Raw genomic sequence first — 27,649 nt, 5'->3', positions numbered from 1 at the left:
GCCATATCCACCATGTTTTCTGGGGCACATATAAGTTATAGAAACTGGTGGACAATATACGTTAAGTGTTGTCCTGTAGTATGTAAGAAAAATGTAATGTAGACAATTATTGCAAAATTTGTCCTATAAAATAATTGAAATTCCAGACATATGAGGCATTTTAACCACGAGGACTAATAAATGAATCTATTTCGAGTAACTTATATTTAGTTGCGCTTGTGGAGAAACTATAATAAGGAAAACTATAAAAAATATATATATATTTCTATTTTTTAATATTTTATTTAAATGTAATGTGCATTGTATACATTAATGTATAAAAAAAAGTACAATATAAAAACATGTATGGGTGCATTTAATGGAACAAACGCATATTAGAAGTGCAGAAAATGGCCTCAATTATGATTACAGATTTTCAGAAAAGCCTCGGTCACTATGGTGTAAAGTATAAGAACCGTTTATAAATTATGGTCTTAAAATAATAGACTTTAGTCTTGTTCCAAATTACATTTCCGGTTACATAAATGGTTGTCCATAGGTAATAAAATCACCTAAAATGTCCCAAACAGCCCCGCCCCCTAAAATATGAGTATCCCTCTTCGGCCATCTTAAATGATGGTGGGTATGTTGAAAAGTTTCAGGGATGAAGCTCATGAATGGAAGGCCAGTTTCACATCCAGTTTTACTTCAGAAGCCTGTTTGTAAATTAATCTTTTATACAGTGTAGTTCATTTTTAGACCATAGTATTATTGCTTTTTTTGTTCTCCTGTTTCTTTAATATAAAGTTCTGCGTAATGGCTGAGTAAGAGATGATTTTATCAGTAACAACAACAAGTTTTGTCTCCGATAAATATCCTTGTGCCTTGACCTGTAAAAAAAAAAAGGAAAATAATACTGAATGATTATTAAGTAGAATGGCATGAAATGTGGATTAATGGCTGTGTAAGATGAGCAAATCAGGTATTAATGTTAAAGCTGGGGTTCACAAACTTAAATGAATCTTCGGTAAACTGGGGCTTGTAAATACTGAAAACCTTGGCGTATTTATATATATATATATATATATGTGTGTGTGGGACCTAGGCTTGACAAAGGCACAAACGTATGGAAACATTGCTTTTCCACCTCTGTGATGGTTATAATAAAGGCACACTAAATTATTTTGGGCATAGGACATGTCTTATTGCTGGTTTGGGAAGTGGAGATGTCTTCAGATGTCTTAGCTGGACAATGTCACACTCCATGTCCATATGGAGCGGTTAGATAGGTGGAGAACCCTGCATTACTCACCCGTACTTTGTATTTCCCGGGAATCAGAATCTTGTAAAACTCTCCATAGTTGTTTGCTTGGTACACATATTTCTTTTTTCTTGTTGTAAATTGAATAGTTGCTTTAGGTACACTATTTCCTGAGGTGTCCACTACTCTGCCTTTTATACCTGTATTAAGATAAATAAATCCTTGAAAAATGCAAAAATAACATAGAATGCAAAGGGGATTTGGTTGTTTACTATATGGACAAAAAACAGAAATGTAGGCAAAAATATGTGAACTTGAAATACAGCAGTTTTTTTCCAAATTATTTGTCCTTGGATTTCTAATTCTATTGTAGGCACAAGGATGCAGCCACGAAAATTGACCTATGAATTATTGAGAAAAGTAAAAACAAAATGTATATGACAAGTTAATTTACTTCCATATGGTGAGAGTCCACCACGAGTCATAACAGAAGATAAAGTCCCTCGCAACCATTGGCTTAAACCACCAATAATGCAACACTTCAGCACAATCCTCCCTCTCAAGATCATCTACTAGAATCCTCAGTTCTATGACAGCCAAGCGGAGAATGTGGAAGCGCGGGAGGAAACAACAAACCGAGCATGGCACTGACACCCAATGAAGAGTGAAATAGGGTTCTCACCATTTGGATAGAAATGTATTTGTTAGGTAACATACAGGTTTTATTTTCTATCCTTGCATGGTGAAAGTCCCCACGTGCTGGTAGTGTGGACGGGTTCGCTGTAGACATCTCTACCAGAATTGCTACCAGATTTTGTACAGCCACATAGGAGCCACCAGAAGCACTGCAATCAATTCATGAGGAGTCCTGGCCTTCATAAAAGGTAACAAAGGGATCACAGTGAACAAGTATATCAAGTGGACCTGCTAAGACACCGTAAATGCATTTACCAGGTCCTGAATCTCTGATCCAGGTACAATACACCAGGAGCTAGGCATTCAAATGAGAGACAATCAGGTCTATTTTGGTAAGATCCCAGCATTGAGCAAGTTAGAAGATATTAGGATGAAGATTTTACTCTACTGAGTGAAAGACCCGGCCTCTTAGACCATTTCCCAACTGTCTACACCAAGAATGAGAATTAGCAACAGCGTTACATACTGGCTTCTGCTCACTGTAGAATATTGGAGACCTAGCTCACAGCTTGCATGACTTCTTGGTGGTTGACAAGGGACCTTCTTGAGTAGGTATTGTTGGAAAGTAGAAGACTCTGCATGTAGCCTGGTTGGCTACATATGATCCCATTAGGAGAACTTTGCCAATCCTGTGATCATTCCTTAGTCAACCCCTAAACCATATAGGATTTAGCTGGGATACCAGGTCTCCTTTGATAGCAAACACATCTATAACTTTAGGCTTGTTGAAAATAAAAAGATCTTCTTACTACAGTCAGAGCTCCAACAAATCAACTTTCCTCCTGGGAGGCAGACACGGATTGGAGGACTCAAGAGTATTGGGTGGAGAGATATGGTGCGGAAGTGCTGCATTCTGGGTGTTTCTACCTCCTTAAGATGGAATTTATCCCTTCTATCACGACTTGTGGACTATCGCCATCCAGAGAAGGAAATTTACTTTGGTAAATATGGTTAACGTTAGCTTTGATGGTACTGCAGCCATAACAATCCATGACTTAGACCACCTACCTTTGTGCACTTGCTTAATGAGTTCAAGGAGTGCCTGTTTATTCTCATCCCACAGTCGTGGAAGCTGATCCTCCCTGGGATATTTGCAGCATGACACCTCCAGAGTTATCTCGAAGCACTGGCCCTTAATGTAATTATAGTCCTGCAGGCATCCTGGACAGACAAATTGAAAAACATCAGAATCCTGCGTAATATGCAAACTCAGACACCTATGGAGGTTATTAGTAAATTGACTGAGAGCTGGATATACCAGTAGAAATGTTTGAGGACCTGAATGACGTGCCTGGGCTCTCACGATATAAGAGGATGTGCCAAATCTTTCCTTATAAATGTGTAATGAAAGATTATAAAAGGCATTAATAAACTCATATGGTTACAACATTTATTTTATTTACAGCAGAAGATTTAGCTCAGACAACACAATCTGGAGAAATCACATTCTGCTACCTGTCTAGAATCAGTGGTGGCCTGGGAGAGTGGTGATCCTATCTGGAATACTTTGAGTAGTTAAATCCATTTTACTATTATAATGGGATCCTCCTCTGACACTGGTTGTCCATGCTGACCCCTTTTGGCTATTATTACTGTGTTACACAGAACTGTTCTATGTGTCTACCCCCAAGTGTCCCTTTTTAGGAGGGACAATCCCTGTGTCAAACTCAAAATAACTTTGTCTCTGATTTGTAGAAGCTTAGTGTTTTCATAAGTATAAATGTACAACAGGCTCATATTACAATTCACAACAATGTGTCTATAAACTACAGCACAAGTGTTTAGAAATTAACTTTGTGAATAGGATATATACGTCGAGTTGTAAATTAGATTTTTGATTACATAAATAAGTGCTCAGCAGATCATGATGTCAGCTACACCATACCGGATAGGCTCAGCCCCTTGTCACATATCACCCAAGAGTCCCTCGTTGGCAATTTGATAGGTTAGGTGGCACGTCACTGTGAGCTTAGCCTGTAGGGTTTACTATGAATCACAACATTTATGGGCTATTTAACAAATGTTCTCATTAATGGATGAATGATGCCATTTATTCATTTGGTACACTGCTGAATCACCGAGTAATTTTTACAAATATTTTCAAACTCTCTTACATCTCCACCAATTCTCCCTATTCCCCGGCCAATAGAGTATAAGCAGAAAGAACCAGGATTTAAATCTGCCAAAGCTCCCAGATTTGCCCATATAACAATATAACATTATATGTACCTAAGACTGGGTACCATGCAGCAGCGTTTGTTATTCCTCCAGGAAATGTTTCGTTGCAGAAGTCGCCCTTGTGCATGGTCTTATGAGCATTTGCATACGTCTTTGTTAAATATTTAAAAATTTCATCATCTGGGGATTTGGCTTTGCCTCGATGACCTGAGCCAGACAGAATGCAGTGAAAGGTTAGAGGTAAAAAGTCATAACAAATTTAGCAGACATCTAAACATGTTCATCTTAGGAGAAAATATACCTTCCACACTGAAACTAAAAGGATACACAGCAACTAAGGCCCCACCATGGAGTGTGGCCGAGAGCACAAAGGTCTCACTTTGAAACCACTGCATAGCAGCAAGGGTTTCTGGCTGGAGAGGAGACAGGTTATGGCCAAAGATGGACGGAAAGTTCCTGTTCAAGTCTATATTGTTAAAGTTTGCTCTGAAAAATGCAAAATATATGTCAGGAGAAGTCATGGTGCACAACATTAATGCAACATGCATTGATTTCTATAAAAAAATAGTTTTGAGATAACAATCTTTTAATATAATAATATTTTCATGAAATTTTGAAAGGAACTAGTTTACCTATTTCCTTTCAAAAATGGTTCCAGAAAGGTCTGCTGGACATACCTGTTGGATACGGTGTTACTCCTTGGTGTCAATGAGACGCTGGAGTGGCATTGGTTTCTGTAGGAGCATCCTGGGACCATTCACAACTATTGTAAGATGAAATATATCTGAGCGACTTTGACAAGGGCCAAATAGTGATGGCTAGACAACTGGTTCAGAGCATCTCGAAAACGGTAAGTCTTGTGGGGTGTTTCCGGGTACTCAGTGGTTAGTAACTACCAAAAGTGACACAAGGAAGGATAACCGGTGATCCAGTGTCAAGATTATGGATGCCCAAGACTCAGTGATGCAAGTGGGGAGTGAAGGCTAGCCCATCTGGTCTGATCACACAGAAGAGTTACTGTAGTTCAAATTGCTGAAAAATGTAAATCTGGCCATGCTAGAAAGGTGTCAGAATACACAGTGCATCACAGTTTGCGGCATAGATGCAGATCCCATGATGGCCCCAAAAGCACCTTCAGTGAGGACGTGTCAAAAATGAACCATGGATAATAGAAGAAGGTACATGGTCTGGTGATGTCAGGTCCATATGCCTTCCCAGCTTACCTCTATCACCCACGCTGCATCTCCCTCTTCACTCGCGGAGATGCTGATCTGGAGTGCACCTCCAGGAGGATTTGGCCTAGGGAAGAGATGGCCGCAAGATGGGATGAATGCAGGCTGGCAGAGGCAGTATTATGCTCTGGGCAAAGTTCTGCTGGGAAACCTTGGGTACTGGAATTTATGTGGATGTTACTTTGACTTGTATCACCTACCTAGAGGTTGTTGCAGACAACGTACTCTCCTTCATTGCAATGTGTTCTCTGATGGCAGTGGCCTCCTTCAGCATGATAATGCACCCTGTCACACTGCAATAATTGTTCAAGACAAAGAGTTCAAGGTATAGGTGTTGCCTTGGCCTCCAAACTCCCCAGATCTCAATCTGATTGAGCATATGTTGGATGTGTTGGAACAACAAATCAGATCCATGGAGGCAGTGGCGTACACATTACCCATGGGGCCCCGGTGCAAAACTGATCCATGTGTCCCCCCTCTAACTCTCCTCCCCGACAGACACACACACATACAGACAGACACATACAGACATACATACACACAGGACGCATACATACAAACAGACAGATAGGCACACATACATACAGACAAGACACACACACATACAAACAGACAGACAGACATGCACACACACACACACACACACACATACAAAGACACATACATACATAAAAACAGACAGGCACACATACAGACAGACACACACACACACATGACAAACATACATACAAAGACACATACAAACAGACAGGCACACATACATACAGACAAGACACATACATACATACATACATACAAACAGACAGACAGGCACACATACACACAAGACACATATACATAAAAAGACACATACATACATAAAAACAGACAGGCACACATACATACAGACAGACAAACACAGACACATACAGACACACACACAAAGACACATACAAACAGACAGGCACACATACATACAGACAGACAGACACATACATACATACATACATACAAACAGACACACACATAATATTTAAGTCACCCTCCTGTTTCCTACCTTTTAGGTGCAGGAGGGTGACTTTCCCTGGGGTCCAGTGGTGGCTCAGGCTGGTGGGAGTCAGAGTTCCCACTCTGACTCCCTGTTCTTCCTCACGCGCAGCTCCCTTGATGTGACACCGTATCCAGCAGGTACATCCAGCAGACCTCTTTATGTAACAGTAATCTGTTGGTTTCCTCCCTGTGACGAGACCAATCTCGCCACTGTGCATTGGAAGAGCCTGGTTGCCTGCCTGCTGTCTTTTGACTATGGACCGGCATTTAAATACTTTATTTTCCTATGCAGAAAGGTCTATGCATGTATTTCTGCCATGGCGTTCGGTAGATTCTCGGATTTACTGAATGAACTCATTTAACCCAGATAGCTATGCCATGGAGCCTATTCATGTAATAAAAGACTTTGGCTCCATGGCAATTGAACTGTATGTGTGTGGTCTGAGCACCATTCAGTAATAATGTGCGCTCAGACCTAAGCTATCTGGGATATGTTGCATGTCTGTATTTTATGTAATAAATGTAACCTTGTGTATTTTATTGTATTTTACTGTTTTTTGCTACCATGTGGCTAATGGAGTTTTGCCGCTGTCCTTGGAGATAATTGGATTACTTCTCAATTATCTCCAGGATAGAAGACTGTGGAACTAGTTTTGGGCAGAAAAGCCATGCTTCATTTGGTCACAAAGGACTTCGATCTATCTTTTGAACCAATGGACCAATTTGGATGATTGGATGACATATGTTTGTATTTGGAGTATGCTGATTCTGAAAATGTAAGTTTTATGTGAATGTGATGCATACTTTTAAAGTTATGAATAATGTGGAAAAACTGTATTTCTCTGCCTGTGATAATTACATTACCCATTGTGTAAGGTAATTGTATTACAGGCAGAGGGGAGGATTTTGTGTGGGAGTGTATTGTACGTGCTTATTGGTTGTTTTCCAAAACCCTGTGGGTGGTACTAATGTGTAAGAATGTATATATAAGAACAATAAACCCACAGGTCTGTCTGTTCACTGCTTGACCCTCCACACGGAGCTTTGTCTCGTTCTTGGGGGGATTTACTGTATGCTGTTCCAGTTTGACTGCTAGGAGTGTAAACCTATTTGTATGGTTGTTCCTATTCGGCTGTTTACAGCATTCGTATGGTTCCGGTTCGGCTGTTTAAAGCATTCATATGCTTCTCCGGTTCGGTGGATTGGTGTCTACAGTAGCTGTGCCTGTGTCTCTGGAAGGGAAGATCTACTAAACGGCTGTTAACCCCTTTTATGCCTGGGGGTGCCGTTACACTCCCCTCTTAAGGGGAAAGGGTACATTCTCCAACACTTGATATCATAATTGTGAGGCATTGTGTCTCATAGCATGAAAGTAAATACAGATGTGTCAGACGATGGTTACTCACGGCAGTTTGTGTTGGGAATTCCTTTTATTAAGGGCCTAAGGTGTTTTGCCCACACATCCCAGGCCATAAGGGCACTTTAAGAGATACACTACATGGTCAGTTAGAGAGGAGTGAAGTCTCTTATTGTGATCTTCTGACCTGTTCCAGGAGGAATACAGTAAATCACCCTTTTTGATCCCATTATGATTGTAGGAGACAGGCTGAAATACACCAAAACCTGGTTTGGATAAACATTTTTGCTTTAGTACGAGAGTAGCATCAGCCTTCACTACCATATGCCGAAATGTGTTGTAACTGCTTGAAGGAGGTAAATAACTCACATGACGTATTTGGACTTCTTTAAATTTTTTGGGACTCTGTGCTCTTGTGGGCTCTGTGGACTATGGTGGACATGTTTTCTTGTTTTTGGTGGGTCGTGTGTATTGAAATTGGTGGGTTACTTTACATTATGTTGGGAGCTTTGTACATTGAAAAGGGTCTGTGTCCTGAAACATTAATACTTTTTTGTCCATAGTATTCCTTTAAATAATGTGGTAGCACTAGAACATCAACATTTCCACTTTGCGGAAATGTTATACATTTTTTGTTGGTCTGAATTTTTTGAACGGTACGGTACAAGGCAAACAGTGCTTTAACTCTTTGGCAGCAGTGGGTTGGTTTTCAGTGTGCCCTATGATCCCAAGGACCAAATACTGAGAATCCCGAGAAAAAGACTTTTCCTGAGAATTACCTCCCGTGACTTCCCTGGCAGTCTCCTGGGACAGAGGTCTTGAAGCCATCGGGATTCAGTGCTGGCAGAAAGTGAATCCTGGTGCTGTTTACCAAAGCTTCGATGTCTTCATTGTGTTTATAATTGTGCACAAGATAATTAATAAAATGAAGCAAGAGCTCTCGGCCTACAGGCTGCAAAAACAAGAGAGATAATCAGACATTTACATATTGGTTAATTTAAAGGAAGGGTGAGGCTACAAAACAGGGGTCTCAAACCACTGTCCGGTGGGTGCAGTTTCCAGAACCTTTACTTACCAGGCTGTCTGGTCAGACACTGGGCACTTGTCAACCATTGCCAGGTGGCCGGTCTGTCTGATAATTTAACTGCTGACTGCAGTGCCAATAATGTAGTGTGGTCGAGAGGCGTCCTGAGATTGAGAGCTCTTTCTCCTGCCAGGACTCCGAAGACCCAGTGCACAGCTACCGCGCAGTGTGTGTGAAGGTGACGGGAACAGAAAGTCATCACATGTCTATTCTAACATATGTATCTGTGTGTCTGGGAGTATAGATCTTTCAGTGAGGGCATTGGGGAGTAGGGTTTAGCAACCCCCATGAGAGTAGACATTGTGGTTAGTGGCCTTCCGGTAAATTGGGTTACAGGCGTTCAAAGCAAATCTGGAGCAAGGTGCTTAATGTGGATCAGTCACCATGGAAGCCAATTGAATGTTTTTACAGATTACATCATAGTCAGCAGGTCAGTAAACTGGCTGCTGAATCTGTTCAAATGTCAGTGTGACTCAACATGTTATCCTTCCAACAGCAATAAAATTAGCATTGTCGAATTGAGTAATAGGAACATATTATAACTCACAAAAAATACAAAAAGTGTCCCTTTGTAAGAGGCCCTCTTTTTCTAGGAGTTCAGAACATGCGATTAACATGCAGCACTATACAGTTGTAATAATTGTATTGGTCATTGGTTTATGTAAGTAAATTACACCAGACCATTAAGTGACCCAATGATCTAACAGTTGGTGAGCTTTACCAAACCCAACACTCAATCATCCAGTATGGCTGTTATATCTTACTTCAGAGGCTGGTCCTATACAGCAGTCTCTTGACATCTTGGCCAGTCCTACGTTCCACAGCAAGATCACAACCCGAAACATACCTGTGCTGCTAGAACCTTGAATAATGTCTCAAAATCTTCCAGGGAGGATAGGATAGAAATATTTAAATACATAAAGGGAATCAACACAGTAAAGGAGGAGAAAAACTACCAGAGGACATAGTCTTAAATTAGAGGAGCAAAGGTTTAAAATTATCATCAGGACGTATTACTATACTGAGAGGGTAGTGGATGCATGGAATTGCCTTCCAGCTGAAGTGGTAGAGGTTAACACAGTAAAGGAGTTTAAGCATGCGTGGGATAGGCATAAGGCTACCCTAGCTATAAGATAAGGCCAGGGACTAATGAAAGTATTTAGAAAATTGGATAGACTAGATGGGCCGAATAGCTCTTATTTGCCATCACATTCTATGTTTCCCATAGAAGGCCTACGTACTTTTACTTTGGGCAGGCAAGGTCATTGGACTGTGTTGTCCTACATATTCCTCATTTTATCAGACAACTCTCCAATATTCCGGTTTTGTTTCAATGAATTTCAAGACGTTTTTATGATGGAACATTTTCAGTTAAAAATAGGTTATCCACTAAACAGCAAATTGCAGGGAATTAACAAACCGCATTGTAAAATTTAGGCCAAATTAACAGACTTCCAAAAAAATCCCCAATTCCTTTGCAGTTAAAGACTGATGATTTCTGAGAATTTTGCAATTCAGTTTACAATTAAAGGACCACTACAGTGCCTGGAAAACATACTCGTTTTCCTGGCACTATAGTGCCCTGAGGATGCCCCCACCCTCAGGGTCCCCCTCCCGCCGGGCTCTGGGGGGAAGAAGGGATTAAACTTACCTCTTTCTCCAGCGCCGGGCGGAGAACTCTCCTCCTCCTCCTCCTCGGCTGAATGCGCATGCACGGCAAGAGCCGCGCGCGCATTCAGCCAGTCTCATAGGAAAGCATTTACAATGCTTTCCTATGGACGCTGGCGCCTTCTCACTGTGATTTTCACAGTGAGAAGCACGCAAGCACCTCTAGCGGCTGTCAATGAGACAGCCACTAGAGGCTGGATTAACCCTAATCCCTGAAACTGCTATGTTTATAGAAAAAAGGGTTCATCCTAGCTGGATCAGGCACCCAGACCACTTCATTAAGCTGGTGGTCTGGGTGCCTATAGTGGTCCTTTAACTACTATTCACTGTTTAGTAAATAAACCCCACAATTGCCACAGCTATAAAATGTCAAAGGACCAAATAGGGGCATACTTGCTTTGGGAGGCATTGCTAAGAGGCAATTCTAGAACCTAATGAGAACGGACTGGAAAAGACAAGTTACCTTGAAGTTCTGTTGTACAAACATTTCTGAGCTGCTAGAAAAGAGGGGCAGAGGGTGGTCCAAAAGATTAACTTCCAACTCTTAAAAGGTACACTTAGAACAGCAGTAAATGGTACCTGTAATCAAATGTATTATTGACAATGTGGATGTCTATAACGTTGCACCTCAAAATATCATATGGTGTACCTCATTTCCATGTATATTTGCAATGTACTTGACTTCTGGGATCCCCATTCGATGGACATCTGGGAAGCGGCCAACACATAGTACCCATAGAGGTACCCCTGCAATTAGAGAGCAAGCTATAATGTCTCTTAAACAGAGATCATGGGCCACAGTACCTAACCTGTAATCTTGATTTGAATGCTACCACTGACACATATAGAAAAATGAATGCTGTTATACATTTAGGAGTCTGCTAAATTTTGAAACTGAATTTAAAGGTTTGTTTGTTTTTTACTAGGGAATCATTGACTTAACATAAAAATTACGATAAATAGAAAACTGAATAGCGAAATTCTGCCTAAATTAACCAAGCTGTAACTAGCAAAGTTGGAAATGTTTGCTTACAGAGCAGATGTTTTGATCTAAATTTGAAAGGTTCCGTTTTCAATTAACTAACCACCAAATTGTAGGTTGCCAGGTCTGGGATAACCCTCTCCCAAAGCTTGCAGCCCACTGCGGTCATCCTAGGTTGCCAAAGACTTCTTGCATCATAACCAAATCATTATGCTGCAAGGACAGAGTAACAGAACTTTGGGGGTTAGGGGCAAAATTAGGTCCTGGGCACCTAGTCTAATGCACCCATTCCTCCATTATTTATCTTTCCTCAAAACCCCTTGCTCGCCCCTTTTTAGTGTCTTTCCTAAATACATCTTTCACATCTCAATACACCTTTTAGTTTTACCCTATGCCCATTCTTCAGTGCTTTCCCCAAGGCATTTAGGCAGTTCTCTGAACTCAGCCAATTTAGGATTGACCAATCGAACAAAGACGAGCCCCCAGACTTCCAGGACCGATTTTCTCAAGTGTTTAGTCTGCTCCTGCTAGGCTGTATGTATGGTTTATAGTAGCCCTTTAAGGGAGGTGGAGTTTCAAAACAATATGCTTTAAATCACAATGCAAATATGTGGACAACAACTAAATGATATGTTAAACAGTGGTTTAACATATCACGAACTGGATTATTCACTACATTTTGGGCCTTAAAAGGGAGACATAGGCACCCAGACCACTTCATCTCATTAAAGTGGTCTGGGTGCAGTGTACCTTTCCCCTTAACCCTGCAATGTAAAACACTGCTGTTTTAAAGAAATCGCAATGTTTACAATAGCGTTAAGACTGCCTTAGGTTTAGGTTTGACTTTATGTGTGAAGAGGGTGTTCTGTTTTTTTCATTTTATAAAAGTGCCAGTTTTAACAGATAATTGATAGCCACCTGGCTGCCAATACATTTCTAGTAGTTCAGCACCACAGATCTAACCTCAAGAGGCAGGCAATTGCCTAGAGCACCTGCCTAGAAAGACTAATATGCACATTAAGACGTCTGTACTGGGGGGTTGTTCCTGGACCACCATGCTGAATGGTCGCATGAAAGATCAGGTCCTGCTGATCCTGAATCCTGACTACTGAGCTCAAGAGCTGAAGCCAGGCTTTCAATGAGAGTTTTGGGCCCTAGGAGGGCGATTTTCCGACTTCGTGGGTGAGGCCTACCCAAGCTGTGAGTGGGGTGGAACGGCCGATCCTTTGGCACTGCAAGGGCCGAGTGCCTCGCAGGTCTGATCCTACCTTAGCCTGGAGGGACGGAATACAATGTTAATAGGCTTACCTTGCTGTAACACCTTGATGTCGCACCTGCCAATACAGGGGTTGTGGGGCATGCAGGATGCCAGACCTGATCGGGACTGCGCTATACCGCAGGAGGGTGTTGGCTGAACTGTGTCTCTTGCGGCTATTCTGCCACCGTGCCTATCCTTCACATACTTACACCATGCACCTGCTTATCGCTCCCAGTAACATTCATTTTTATATTTATGGTTTACCTTTTTTCTTTTTGTTTTCCTCAGTTCTTGTGGGGCTCTCTAGTCTACCTTTAGATGTTTCAGATATGGGCATTTCTTACCTCATACTTCAGTGTTAGGGGGGGGTCTCCTGGGTGAAATAATCACTATTAGTGATACACTCCAGCTTCATTGTAGTTTCTCTCCTAGTAGTCCTACACAAGCTGAGCTGGCACAGGTTTAAGCTTACAATATTTCTCTCTACTTAAAAGGAACACTATAGTCACCTAAATGACTTTAGCTAAATAAAGCAGTTTTAGTGTATAGATCATTCCCCTGCAATTTCACTGCTCTATTCACTGTCATTTAGGAGTTAAATCACTTTGTTTCTGTTTATGCAGCCCTAGCCACACCTCCCCTGGCTATGATTGACAGAGCCTGCATCAAAAAAAAACTGGTTTCACTTTAAACAGATGTAATTTACCTTAAATAATTGTATCTCAATCTCTAAATTGAACTTTAATCACAACATTTAATGCAGGGTCTAGCAAACTATTACCTAGCAGGGGATAAGAAAATCTTAATTAAACAGAACTTGCAATAAAGAAAGCCTAAATAGGGCTCTCTTTACAGGAAGTGTTTATGGAAGGCTGTGCAAGTCACATGCAGGGAGGTGTGACTAGGGTTCATAAACAAAGGGATTTAACAGTGAGGCTGCAGGGGCATGTTCTATACACCCATACTGCTTCATTAAGCTAAAGTTTTTCAGGTGACTATAGTGTCCCTTTAACCCCTTAAGGACACATGACATGTCTGACACGTCATAATTCCCTTTTATTCCAGAAGTTTGGTCCTTAAGGGGTTAAGCCATTCTCAGTTAGCAAGTAACCATAGCATTGTTTATCTCATTGTATTAACCTCTTGCATCTGGAAAAGTCCACTAACTAATATATTCCTAAAAATGAGGCAATGTGTAGCCATATACATCACGTTTATTAAGCCTTTATTGCACCTATTGTATTGATGTATGCTTACTTTGTCTGGCTTGTATATCTAAACATGTCTCAATAAAAAATTCAATTACCAAAAAAAAAAAAAAAAGTCTTTACTGGGGAAGAAGGAAAATTTTGTTTGTTTGCCTACAGATCGGCAGTTATTGCAAACCAAGATTTCATATACAACCAAAGAAAATATGGAAATCAAATTACATACATATCAACTTTGGGGGCATACCGTATTTATCGGCGTATAACACACACTTTTTCCCCCTGAAAATAGGGGGAAAATCGTGGGTGCGTGTTATACGCCGATATCCCATAATTACTTACCTGTCCTGAAGCGTGGGCCGGCTTCACAGCGCGCACCGCGGTACAGGAACTTTAATTTCAGGTTCCGGTTTCCGGCGGGACTGAAAGGAAGTGTGCACAATAGTGTGCACACTTCCTTTCAGTCCCGCCGGAAACCGGAACCTTAAATTAAAGTTCCTGTACCGCGGTGCGCGCTGTGAAGCCGGCCCACGCTTCAGGACAGGCAAGTAATTATGGGAGGGGAGGAAAGTACACTATGGGAGGGGAGGGGGAGGAAAGTACACTATGGGAGGGGAGGGGGAGGAAAGTACACTATGGGAGGGGAGGGGGAGGAAAGTACACTATGGGAGGGGAGGGGGAGGAAAGTACACTATGGGAGGGGAGGGGGAGGAAAGTACACTATGGGAGGGGAGGGGGATGAAAGTACACTATGGGAGGGGGGGGGGAGTACACTAGGGGAGGGGAGGGGGAGGAAAGTACACTATGGGAGGGGAGGGGAGTACACTATGGGAGGGGAGGGGGAGGAAAGTACACTATGGGAGGGGAGGGGGAGGAAAGTACACTATGGGAGGGGAGGGGAGGAAAGTACACTATGGGAGGGGAGGGGGGAAGTACACTATGGGAGGGGAGGGGGAGGAAAGTACACTATGGGAGGGGAGGTGGGGAAATACTATGGGAGGGGAGGGGGGGAAATACTATGGGAGGGGGGGAAATACTATGGGAGGGAAGGGGGGAAGAATACTATGGGAGGGGAGGGGGGAGAATACTATGGGAGGGGAGGGGGGAGAATACTATGGGAGGGGGGAATACTATGGGAGGGGGGGACAATACTATGGAAAGGGGGGGCACTATGGGATGAGGGGGGAACACTATGGGATGAGGGGGGAATACTATGGGATGAGGGGGGGAATACTGTGGGAGGGGGGGAAATTTCCTGGAATTTCTTTCTAAAAATGAGGTGCGTGTTATACGCCGATAAATACGGTATATCAAATTATTGTTGTTCATAGAAGAAAAAAAATCTTTATCAATATCGTTTACAGCACACCAGTCCTGGTACTTACTGAAAACAACAAAGTGGCGTTATGAATAAGCACATTTTATTTTTGTTTGTAATATATCAAATAAATTATTCCTGTACATAAAATATTAAAACTTGGTTTAGTAATTTAGACTTCAGTAGAACACCCAGTTTAAGCAAAATGTGACATGGCTAAAGATATAAAATAAATATTTCTTTCTGTTATATAACCATTGCTTTTGTGCACAGTAAATAAAATATCTTGAGAAAAACTCGTTTTGGTTCCACATTTTTTCAACCCTTTCACCTAAAATACTTAAATCTGACAGATCCTAACATGTTTCTGATTTCACTACATAAAGCGCCTTTCCACATTACAACTTTGTTAAAAGTGACATTAATTAAAATTCTCAATAAAATGAAGGAAAAAACAAAAACAAAAAAACAAGTGTATATTATCCCATGAGCATCAACACACTGAGTCGGTGAGCTGTTTTGCGAATTCACTGGGATACTAAAAATGTAGCCTAATAAATTCCCGAGAGCTCATCTTAGTGTATAACCCCGAGTTTTAGTGTTCTGTTTCTACCTTATAATTTGTCTGGAGTGGTACTGATAGCTTTACCAAAGATGCCATACATACCAACATATAGGCTGCTTGAATACAGTCATAAGTCTATAACACAATTGCAGATACACGTGTACTACATGACGAATGTACAGCAGTCAGAGCTCCAATTTTTCCTGGTCCTAACATTTTAGTTACACTATATTCACCAGAGCCACTACAGCTCAATGTAGTAGTTCGGGTGTCTATAGTACGTCCCTGGAGGCATTCCAATGTAAAACACTGCCTTTTCAGAGAAACGTGTCTATGAACACCTCTAGGTGCAGTCACTCAGACGGCCACTTGGGCTGCTTTATAGTCCAGTGCTGCCGTTCAGGGTCTTCAAGCTAAGCATGAAGGCATTGAACTCTCCCCATAGAGATGCATTGATTCAATGCATATCTATGAGGAGAGGATGATTGGTGCAGTGTGGCGTTTTGCAGAGCATACGCAATAGCCTCCCAATGCTTTCCTATGGGAAAGCATTGGATTGGCTGAGATCAGAATTGATAACTCAGCCAGTGAGGAGGAGTTAGTCGCAGCATGACTGGCACAGCATGGAAAAAAATAAATAAAGGTAAGCATACACCTTTTTCCATGCGATCAGAGGAGGGCCAGTCACCTAAATAGTTTAACACTATACGGTCAGGAATACTATAGTGTTCCTTTCAATGTAAAATTGTTTGCAGAAAATAACCATATTAAATCATTCCTCTTTTTTAAGTTTTCTTCACAGATGTTTTTCCAACAGTTTCTAAACCTAATATTCGAACACAGGTTTATGTTGTCCATTACAAAAGCTAATCCCTTGAGGACCGAGAAAATCTTGTGACATTTTAATTAAATGTGACGGTCTTGACAAGTTTGAAAAAAACAAAAACACTTTTTTTTTGTGCATAGGATGAAATGTAAAATATGTCACTAGGGGTACCTGAAACCAGACTGTCAGGGGGTATTCACAAAACCGTGAATTGGCAGTAAGTCAATAGGAAATTGAAGATTTAAAAAAGCACTCCAACCTAAAATGTATGTTATGGGCTCTGGAGGTCCTGGATGCCGTCTTACCATATGAGGTTAAAGCGTAACAGTTTAACCCATAAGCTTCCCTCCCTGTGCCTGTCTGCTTTAATTCTACATGTACTCATCTGGCACCAGCAAGGGATATTTTTCTACAGGAGCCAGTGACAAGTTTCCTATTGATGCTAAAAAAAAACCGACGCTTGGAGGACAACCGGAGGGTAAAACTATCCAAAAATAATATAACCACATAAGACAACATGATGCCCAGGACTTTGAGACACCAAACAGGAATTTAATGGCATAATGTTATTATGGGAGCTGGTATGTTATTTTAAGGCCAAAATTACTGTGCTGGAAATATAGCTGACTTGGAGAATGTTTCCAGTTCAGCAATTTTTGCCTAAACTTTACGATTTCCTGGTGATTTCACTGTTTAGTAAATAACCAGGTGTTTACATTTGACACATGTTCTGTTCAGATGTTCTTAATAAATAAAGCCTTTGGTACTTTTTTACTGGTGCAAGAAAAAATACATGATTGAGAATGTATTGTGTAACACTACGTGCAGATGACTTTTCTATATGGTGGAGGAGAGTAGCGCATTCCTTTAGGGTAGGTTATGTTCACTTCTAAACAAGGTTCTCGGCAGTTGACAGCAGCTCTGGCTTCAGCGCACTCTCTGGCCCATGTCCCACAGCTGCCTTAATATCCGTCATGACAGCTACATCCCAGCGGAAGATTAACAGGGCAGATGGAACTAAACCGCTCTCATTGAATGCAGCCTCCTCGGTTTCCAACTTCTGGCCTCCAGGGGCTATCAGCTCAAATGGCAGCCAATCGTTCTGAAGGTGCTGCCGGACAAAGTCAAATAGTGTAGAAACACGTTCCCGAGCATAAAACATGCCTTGCAAAATGTAGCCATCTGGAAGTTTAATTCTTAGCACGGTGTAATTGTATTTCTTCATTTCACGTTGCTCATCCTTCTCTCGCATCGCTTTGGTTCTTAACATTGCATTTCGCTCAAGAGCCTCAGTCCTTAATTTTTGCTCCCGTTTAATCTCATCAGCTGTCAGGTTGTAGAAGTCATCAGGGAGATCAAAGTGTGCAGCCTGTATAGACGGTGTGAAGACACGTGGTTGGCGTTCCAAAGTGGCCCTTAGTGGCTCTCCGCTGCTTAGAGAATCTCTGTAAGTTTGAAGCAAATCCAGCTTTTCCAGCGCCTCACTGCTCAAAATGAAGAATTCGTCTTGGGTCTCTTGTCCAGGCAAAGGCTGAGTCTTCCTCTCAAACCCAACAGCTTCAAAGAATTCATGAGCTCCTTCCAAGTGACTTATCTTCTCCTGGAACACTTTGTTAGACATTCTGATGGAGCGATACTTCTCTTCCTCAGGGTGACCAACGATGTTATCGAGGTACTTGGTCATTATTTCTACTCCCACCTTGACCTTTTCTCTATCTTTGTTAAACGTGTGAATCTTCATGATGGAGGCGGATGCTGGATCACTGACAGCCAACGCTTGGATGATCTCTGTGATGTGCTTCTCTCTCTCATCTTTCTTCAACAGGTCTCCAGTCAGCGGGCATTTAAACAGGATGTTACAAACGTCAGATGAAGTTTTACTTTTTTTCTCAGTGTCGCTTTTGATGCCTTCTGCCCCCTCACTCACCTGAGCTGCCTCCAGCTCTTTCCTCACTTGAGCCCTGATGGGGTCCTTGGCTGGTGCCTTGGCCCTGCCCTGTGACTCTATCCTGGCCATGGCTGCTGAGGCTGCTGCTAGCTGAGCCTCCCCAGTGGGAGGGCTCCTTGGCTTTGGAGGTACATTGCTAGCCTTTGGGGCTTCTGCCTTGCTCTCCTCGGTCAGTTTATGCCCTGGCCCCGCGGCCTTGAATTTAATGTCACTCTTTAAACCCTGGAATAATTTCTTCATCTCTGCGTACTGTCACTCCAAGCAGCCGCCTGCCGACCTGTCACGCACTGTAATAACAACATCCGGAGCCTGGCAGCTGAAGACCGGAAGTGCACCCATCCCCCTTGCGTGACGTCATTTTACGGCGCCGGAAAACGAACAATCATTGTTTATCTCCCCACTCATTGCTTCCTGATAGCCTACCAGGTCTTTGCTGAGACTTGTATCGCACTGTGACTGACTTCGGGATGCTATAACATGTTACAACTATTTAAGTCTCTGAATTTCACCAGGAAATAAACTGGGCTTCCAGTGATACTCAGCCAACCTACTTGCTGTGTGGGTGTAAATAAATCACCACCAACATTCACTTTATCTGGTGCACTAGTTCTAAAGTCCATAAAGTTACTGGTTACATAAATCTGAGTTAGGTACAGATCATTGAGATAGAGTATATGCCCATACACTGCATAGACCTGTCATAGTGCCACTGCACTCCGTGTGGCAGGTTATAGACTATAGCAGCTAATGACTGTTTTATGAGGTTAACCCATTCACCTGGGACATTAATGCTTTTGAACTAGGTGTGAGGCTGGATGTCCCAATTAAAACCATAGCCGGGGTATTAGCACCTCCCAAATTAAAATTTGTAACAAAAAACCTATGCTGATCGTTAATTCCCCCCCTCCCCTCCCCCTTTAACAAAAAATTGAATGAAAAGCTAGCTATTTTGGCAGATATTTGATATTTGTTAGGTCAGGTATGATTGGATAGTTGGTTTGTTAGATCTCTCATAATTACACATATATTAATGAAATTAACCCCACATGAAATATTCAGTCTGATATATTAGTAATTATGTGACGTATTTCTGTAATTATGTGAGAACTAACTTAGAAACCACTTAATATAACAGACTAATTCTTCCCTCATTAAATACCTAATATATATATAATTATAAGAGATTTAACAAATAAACTATGTGACCATACCTGATCTGACAAATATATTTAAGAAAATAGCTAGCTTTATGTCCAAATGTTTATTAAGGGGAATTGATGACATGTTAGGGATGCTGGATGGCCGGTCCAGATCCCCAACCATCCCCGCAGGGATACCCGGAGGAGGAGGTAAGCGAGCTCCGTAAAACTTTTGAACCCCTGCTCTGATCTGGGTGATTTTTGGATATGTTGCTCACCAAGATCAGGGCTATCCAGGGGACATGTTGTTGTTTTGGGGTGTTTCTGGACTTTGGGTAAAACTTGGGGTGTTTCTGGACTTTGTGTCCTGTGCTCCACAAGGTCCATGTGGGTGGTAACCTTGTGAGGAAAACTGTATATAAGAAATGCCTTTGTGCTAATTAAACCAGTTCTACTTCACCCTCAATTTAGAGTCCTGTCTCTTATTGGGGGAAACAGCTACAAGGGATCGCTATGCTCTTCATACTCCCATGGATAATCACTAAGCTCTTTTAAGAGCTTGTTCCTGCTTCACTCTCTGGGGAAAGAGAGATTCACCCACTGGAACCTGGAGCCTTGTCGTAGGTCCAGGGTGGGTACGAGACGGCGAGACCCCAACCAAGCTGCGGCGGTTCGTGGTCATCTGTGGTGGTTATGGTCTCTGGTGGAGTGCTTGGAGCCCTCAGGAAGCACTAGGAGCATCCTTCAACGGAGGTACCCAGTCGGGGTGCCAGGGGATCCGTTACAATAAGTACTTGGAAAAATGACAGTGAGTAGGATGTTCTCTCTGTCAGAGTGTAATCCACTTCACAAGTGGAAAGAGGTCCCACTACAACATATTGTCAGTCTCGTGGTGCTTGATGAATATAACTTGCCTCTTCCTACTGTCAGGGTATTTATATCGGCAGACATTTGTGCTATGATAGAAATACAAAGTGTATATAATGAAGTCATTGCTAAACAGACCAGACTCCATTTTGTTATCTTCAAGCTAACAAAGAGACACAAAATTTCTATCCTTTCACTTTGACTGACTGCTTTGCCCAAGCTGAATGGAATGTGTATATAAACAACAAAGAGATAAGACATTGAGAACGGGGGATGGACAGACTGTATAAATTCTATTCCCAGACTTAGGTGACAGAGGAGATTAAACAATTAAATTTTACTTTCGATATTGTACAACGTCCCATTATAGTTTAAGGTGAAACTTAGTTCACAAACTATCATATTAGGAATTATAGCAGAACTTGCAGACGCATGGTCTGGACAAAACTGAGAAAGACCCTGTGATCTGACAGATAAAATAAGTTATTGGATACATAAAGATAACGTAAATGACATCAAAAATAGCCACCAGGAAAAGTTAACTCTTTCCTGGATAGGTATGTCTAGTGGAACAATGCTGCCCTCTTGAGTTCAAATACGAAAATGATTACCTAGAAGGCAACCACACCCCACATTTGTGATTGGCTATCACCTAAGGAATTTTTCCCTTTAAAAAGTTAAGACAAGGGAAGAGAGGGAGATTCAGAGATTCGAAGATTCAAAGATTGAAGAGAGACACATTACGACACTCTGGGGATTCAGAGAGATCCAGGCAGAATCGGGCGACCAGAGTAACCAAGAAACTCTCACACTCCATGCAGAGAAAGAGATCTATGACATTTAGCTACCTGAGGATATCTGATGAGAAAATATCTACATAACTGGTAAATATACAGACAATTAATTAATCAAAATTAATTAAAATTAATAGCATGATATATGACTGGATAAATCATGTTTGATTTCATATTTAGAAATCTTAATTATTAAAGAATATATATATATATGGTTATAGCATCCCATCTGCAGCTGGGATTAATATAGCCATTAATGTATTTGTGTGATTAATATCACGTTAGCATATCATGACCATTTATCCAGCTGTATTGATTGGCTCTAAAATAAGATAAAATATCTATTTAGACAAATTAATTAAAATATCAACTTATGTAACATGTAGATTTCTCATTGGATGGATCAAGGAGTGGTTATTGACTATTTAAATATTATTTTTATTTAATATTACATAGGAATAGATCTTAAATCCCTAGAAGAGGTCTAGCCAGCATTGAAAGGGTTATTTCTAACTGCTAGCTAAGTTCTATTGCCCTACACTGCAGCTCAGTGTGAAACTCACATTCTTTCTCCCTGTAAAGCCTATCATAAATTGTCCTGACAGCCAAGTGCTGTAGAGGCGTTTATATTAACCAGGAAGTAAATGGCCTATTGTATTGCATATATTGTTTTATACTGAATATTCATTGATTATTGGCATATTGTATTGCATATTGTTATACTCGAATTCCATTGATCATTATCATGCATGTTACTTATATTATTATCATTTGAATATAAAAAGAAATATCTATTTTTATAACAATTTGTGATTTTTAATTACCGGTATATGGTTTTACATTTCATTTAACACGATAACGATTAGGGATCTGAGAATTGAAATAGTGGGCAATTTCTCATCTGTTTACATTATTATCCCATAAATATCCCCACACTACTAATAGACTAAAATGACATGGGGCCCCATTTGGTGCCCTGAATCAGGGATTTGAAATCACTGGTGTAAATGAACTTACCTTGCACAGATTGACCTATGGAGTAGAGATGTGTTATAGTTGGATACATTTCATTCAGATTTCTCAGTGTGGCTTCCAGCTCCTTCTCAGTGTGGTATTTAAATGGCAGATTTGTATTCTTTGTACATAGAGTGGGCAGTAGGACGTTTAAAACCAAAGCATAAGATATCAAAGATACCATTGTAGAAGAAGCAGATCTTAGACCCAAGAGAGATTACCTGCAAAGTTTGAAGGGGGTTAATAAAAATCAAATTAATTCCAATAATCAGAGGATATTCTGTTATATAATGTGGGCATGTCAACATTCCAATTAACTTAAAACAATATTAAAATTATTGTGGTGGGATGGCAGGTTAAGCTGAAACAGCCCAATATTTTACTTTTATGACAGATTATTTTCCAGACAAATTACCCTATAAAGCATTTGTATCTTAAAGTAACGCTGCGAACCCGTAAAGCAGGGGTGCCGAAAGGTAGATCCCCAGATGTTGTAAAACTAAAACTCCCATGATGCTTTGAATGCCTTTAGAGTGCCAAAGCATCATGATAGCTATAGTTCTACAACATCTGGGTATCTACTTTTTGGGCACCACTACCGTAAAGCATTTTAGCTTGCTGACGTGCTGTAGGGGTTAACAGAGTGTTTTCTCTTTAACACTTTATAAAAGAGCAGCTTTCAAGAGAAAATTGGTACTTTTGTCAAGCACTCAGCCGGGAGGGTGCTCTTCCTTATTACTTTGTGCCCCATGAGAAGTATTACCGGCACAGCATGAGGATTACCGCACATGCACCATGTCTCCCAATAATTTGCCAGTTATTTTTATAGAAGACCCCTAAACCATCACTGATAGAGGGGGTAAGCCTATTCTTTCTTCTGCATAGGCATACAAGTACACTGAATGATAAAGAGGAAGTTAGATTTCCCCAATATGACATTGTAAGTAAGGGAGTGGGGCTTTTTGTTACTGGGGATGCGTTAGGGTTTTTTTTTTTTTTTTTTTACTATAGAAAACTATTTGACAATAAATATATAAACTATACCAATAAGTGTATTGCAGCTTAACCACTAAGATAAGAGGTTTGATTATGGAACTTGTAGTATATATTTAAAAAGTTATATATAATTATTTATTTTTCCTCACCCCTCAGGGTGTTCTTTTGTGTATTCCACATTTTCGGGTCATCTACCAGGGGCCTGGGACTCTGAGGGTTCTACGCAGTATCTTAGCTGTTCCTAGAACTGGACTCTTCTAGACAGAGATCTCAGATGTCCCACATGGAATCTGCTGAAGCCACTCTCCCAAATTGGGAGTCACAGCCTCAAATGTTCCAGTACCCTGGGGACTACTACAGCCTTCACTTTCCACATCCTTTCTAGCTCCTCTCTCAGCCCTTGGTATATGTCCATATGCTGTATAAAACTATCCTTTGTAAAATGTAGCATGCACCACCACTCCTTGAAATACAGATATTATTTAAACAAGAAATTCTCCTAGTGCATACAGTTTGGCATGTTTTCATGGCTTTCATGAAAGAGTGACAAAGGCCCAAACGTCCCCTTGTCCACACACTGCAAAAATATATCTATTTAAATGATTTCTGGGTTTGAATGGGTGCTTCTGCAGTAATTTACAACAAACTATTTCTATTTTGGCCAGCAGAAATGTGCACCCTATTCCCGTGGTTAGTCAAAATTGTGGAAACCTTATTAAAATGTAAAGTCCTGACCTGAGCTCACAAAACTCTATGGCTCCACTCTCACCACAATACTCTTTAAAATGCCCTCTTTGTACTGGCAACGACTTACTCCACTCTTGTCTCATCACTTCCTGCCACTCCACGACTCCTGCCGTCCTTCTGATGCTCTTAAATTCTTTGCATTGCTTTTTAAGACACTCCCCCACATTCCACAACATTAAAACTCCACAACACTCTGTAAAACTCCCCTATTTACAATGCTTACCCTTCCACTTTCCAAATGTTCCTAAATCTCACATCTGGTCTCCATCATGACCATCCCAACTCAAAAGAAGTCTTCCTTCCCAATATGATCTTCCTTTCATGCAGCCCGCTCACCTTCTGTCCCTATCATAGCGAAGATCACACTCTTGTATTATCTACATCAATTCAGTAAACTCTGAATGGTAGTCACATGCTGGGAAAGCTGGCAACTTTTTGCCATGGGACAATGGGGTGGGGGCAAGTACAAATTAATTACCTTTTCGCTTTAGCACACAAAACTCACAGATCACAGCATGGATGGTCCTACTTATGGGAAATATATAATATGTAGATTTCTGGAGTTACAAGGTGTGAAATCATATCATATATATCCCTGCAACCTGCACAGTATGACCGAGCATTCACACAGATCATGACGACTTCACACTACTTCATTGCTACTAATAACAACCAGCATTTGTTACTGTTGTCCACTGAGAAATATCCCAGTGGGCCAGTCCAGGCCTATAGATTACTGAGATTCTGGCCATCAGCCTGTGCACAAACCCACACAGTTCTGTGCAATTTTAGCCTGTTTTGAAAAAATATGTTAAGGAAATATACTAATACTAATCGGATTAATCAACAAACCAGGATTTGTATTGAATTCACACAGAATTGGACATTTTAGGGACTAAATAGAAAAATTCAGCTACTTTTTCAACTTTGCTATTTTGGTCTAAAATGTGAATTCTGTCTATATAGGGATGGCAGATCCATGTTTACCTTAACATATATGTTATATATTAAAAATTGTGGATGTGCAGTACATCAAAAGTAATTCAATAGCAATCTAGTCAGGGCTTGTCTAGGGGTGTAAGAAGGGGCGCAGTGATGGATTGCACATTATGCAGAACTGAGTTGCATGGGACACTTACCATCTCATGGTATAGGTTGCCATTCGCTGACCTAGCCAGTATGCGCAGCCTTTGCATGCCCTCAAGGGAACAAGGTGTGTGCACTGAGCCGCAGCACACTTCCCTAATGTGTGCCTGACAGTCCAGAGTTAAATAGACACTCTGGTGCCTTAAAGCACTTCAGCTTGCTGAAGCACTTTATGTGTATAGAGTGTGTCCTCTTTCTTTTTTACTTTACAAAACGGATACAGATGCATTCACCTTGATACACCCCGTTGGCTGTCAATCAAACAACTAGTTCTGTTATTTCCTGGTTGCCTAGCTCAAGAGACAGAAAATTGCCCAGAGCACCTGACTTGTAAAGACTTCTCATTGAGCAGCATTGGGAAGTCTGTGATGGGACAGCCACAGAAAGTCTGGGTGAGATTAGAAGGGGAAGATCTGCAAAGGCGTCCGACAAGTGACCTGCAGCTTTTGTTTTTTAGATCTACCTCAAATGAAAAAAATGCATAATTAAATGGATGCATGTTTTCATTGGAAGCATATCTACTAATCACCGATTTATATTATTTTTGTTTGGACAGTGGAGTGTGTCTGTACACAATAACATGTCACAATACCTTACCTTTGTGCTTGGTAGTATTGAGGCGGGCATTGAGACGAGTCACTGGACCACCATGGATAACAGGAATGCAGACACTGGGGAATTGGAAAGGGAGGATGATTAACTAATTGGAAGATGGATTATAGGATATTAAATCAGGAGGATATATTTTGCAGGGATGTTGGAATAAAAATGAGAGTTTAAAATCACAGGGGTGTAAAGAAAGTTTAAATTGGAGCAGATATGGCATGGAAGTTTACATTAAGAGAGGGTATGTAATTAGAGAGATATACTTATGCAGATTACTCACCTGGCATTGCACACACAGAACAACAAACACACATGCTGATATTGCACAGAAACACATTAAAAAACATACTGATATTGTACACACAGAAACACTGACAATCACATGCTGACACAGCACACACAAAAACACAAACATGCTGATATTACACACACAGTAACACTCATAGACACACATATTGACACTGTACTGACAACACAGACACACATGCTGACACTGAATGCACAGAAACAGACAAACATGCTGATATTGAAACGCAGATACACTTATAGACAGACAAACAAACACTGCAGAAATTCACAAATTACGTACATAAAACACAAACACACTTATTGAACGCACTGAAACCTTGACATATAGACACATTGACATTGCACACACACACACACACAGGAATGCAAACATGCAAAGATACTGACATTGCTTATATATACATGCAACATATTGGCATTTTACTCATTGACATTGCTTAGAGAAACATTCACAATGCTTCTACACCCAAAAACCCTCACATGCATTATTATGGAACAGATTTATATGAAAGCGTCTGAGAGACAGTGAATGTTTAATGTTATAAGTTCATTTTACAGCTATTATAATATTCAATGACGATTATTAATAATAATGGCTAGGTTGACACTAGAGGGGCCTCCTGTTTGTCAAAAGGTGTCTGAAGGCCTTTCTATAGTATGCAGCATTCATATGCTGCTGAACGAATTGATTACTACATTAGAAGTTCTCAAAGAACTACATTAATTGCCTAACTTGATATCTCTCCTGCAGCATATGGATGCTACCTACTACAAGACAGCACTTTTATTTTAGATTGTAAGCTCATGTGGCTATCTAGTTAAGTAAGTTGAATACAAGTACTGTAAATGCTAGTTGCTACTGACCAAGCTCCCGTTTTCCTTTTCTACTTCCTTTGTGTATACTGTACAGCATTTCCCCTAAATTGTACGGCGCCGCTGAATATGTTGGCACTTCCTAAATTCAAATTATAACAATGTGCTTCCCATCAGCATACACAAGAGATATTTGTTCCCAGAGAACACAAGGGAATCTGACACGCCTATATGTACATCTGCATTCACGTTTGTCTGCTATTTTTTATTGTCTACTGATGGGATTCTGTTAGTATATATGATTTTATGGAGTATGAAGCATTCTTATGCTGCTGCAGGATGGAACCCAATAAAGGACTCAGGAATTCCCCCTTACCCAGATATGATCTGATTTCCTTCCTGTGACATATTTATTATAACCTATTGCAGAGCAGCACTTTTCATGCCCTGCCATCAACATGTCAAAGAGGGACATGTTCAGGAAAACAAGATTAATGTATCACCATGGAAACCAGCTCTGCACCGGACATAGATGTCCGCCATTTTTTTGGGCGCTCGATAGTAAAAGGAAGCACCGCCCCCTTAGAGGCGTCGCTTTCATGTAATACCGCCCATAGACACGCCCTCTT

General features: G+C 40.9%; 2 protein-coding genes across 2 annotated transcripts; both read right to left on the bottom strand.

Annotated features, from left to right (window-relative positions):
* Positions 1-694: 694 nt before the first annotated feature.
* Positions 695-27,571, bottom strand: LOC134572439 (carboxypeptidase M-like). The gene is made up of 10 exons (XM_063431412.1): positions 27,524-27,571; positions 25,890-25,963; positions 22,407-22,624; positions 11,134-11,231; positions 8,512-8,684; positions 4,416-4,600; positions 4,166-4,321; positions 2,945-3,097; positions 1,292-1,440; positions 695-869 (listed from the first exon to the last, which is right to left on the bottom strand). The coding sequence occupies exons 3-10, from the start codon at positions 22,585-22,587 to the stop codon at positions 735-737; spliced, it is 1,230 nt and encodes a 409-aa protein (XP_063287482.1). The 5' UTR covers positions 22,588-22,624; positions 25,890-25,963; positions 27,524-27,571; the 3' UTR covers positions 695-734.
* UBXN6 (UBX domain protein 6) lies at positions 17,098-18,899 on the bottom strand. The gene has a single exon (XM_063432581.1). It carries the CDS (start codon positions 18,827-18,829, stop codon positions 17,531-17,533), a length of 1,299 nt encoding a protein of 432 aa, XP_063288651.1. The 5' UTR covers positions 18,830-18,899; the 3' UTR covers positions 17,098-17,530.
* Positions 27,572-27,649: the final 78 nt, after the last annotated feature.

Source organism: Pelobates fuscus, chromosome 9 (genome assembly GCF_036172605.1).
Source record: "Pelobates fuscus isolate aPelFus1 chromosome 9, aPelFus1.pri, whole genome shotgun sequence".
NCBI lineage: Eukaryota > Metazoa > Chordata > Amphibia > Anura > Pelobatidae > Pelobates > Pelobates fuscus.
The sequence above is the reverse complement of the archived record's forward strand: the minus strand, read 5'-3'. Positions and strand labels throughout refer to the sequence as shown.

Excerpts from the sequence above, each read along its gene's own strand:
- UBXN6 (XM_063432581.1), bottom strand. The coding sequence starts at position 18,829 with ATGAAGAAATTATTCCAGGGTTTAAAGAGTGACATTAAATTCAAGGCC.
- LOC134572439 (XM_063431412.1), bottom strand. The coding sequence starts at position 22,587 with ATGGTATCTTTGATATCTTATGCTTTGGTTTTAAACGTCCTACTGCCC. Across the intron at positions 4,322-4,415 it reads TTTTAGTTTCAGTGTGGAAG|GTCATCGAGGCAAAGCCAAA; the intron begins GTATATTTTCTC and ends TGTCTGGCTCAG. Across the intron at positions 870-1,291 it reads CCGGGAAATACAAAGTACGG|GTCAAGGCACAAGGATATTT; the intron begins GTGAGTAATGCA and ends TTTTTTTTACAG.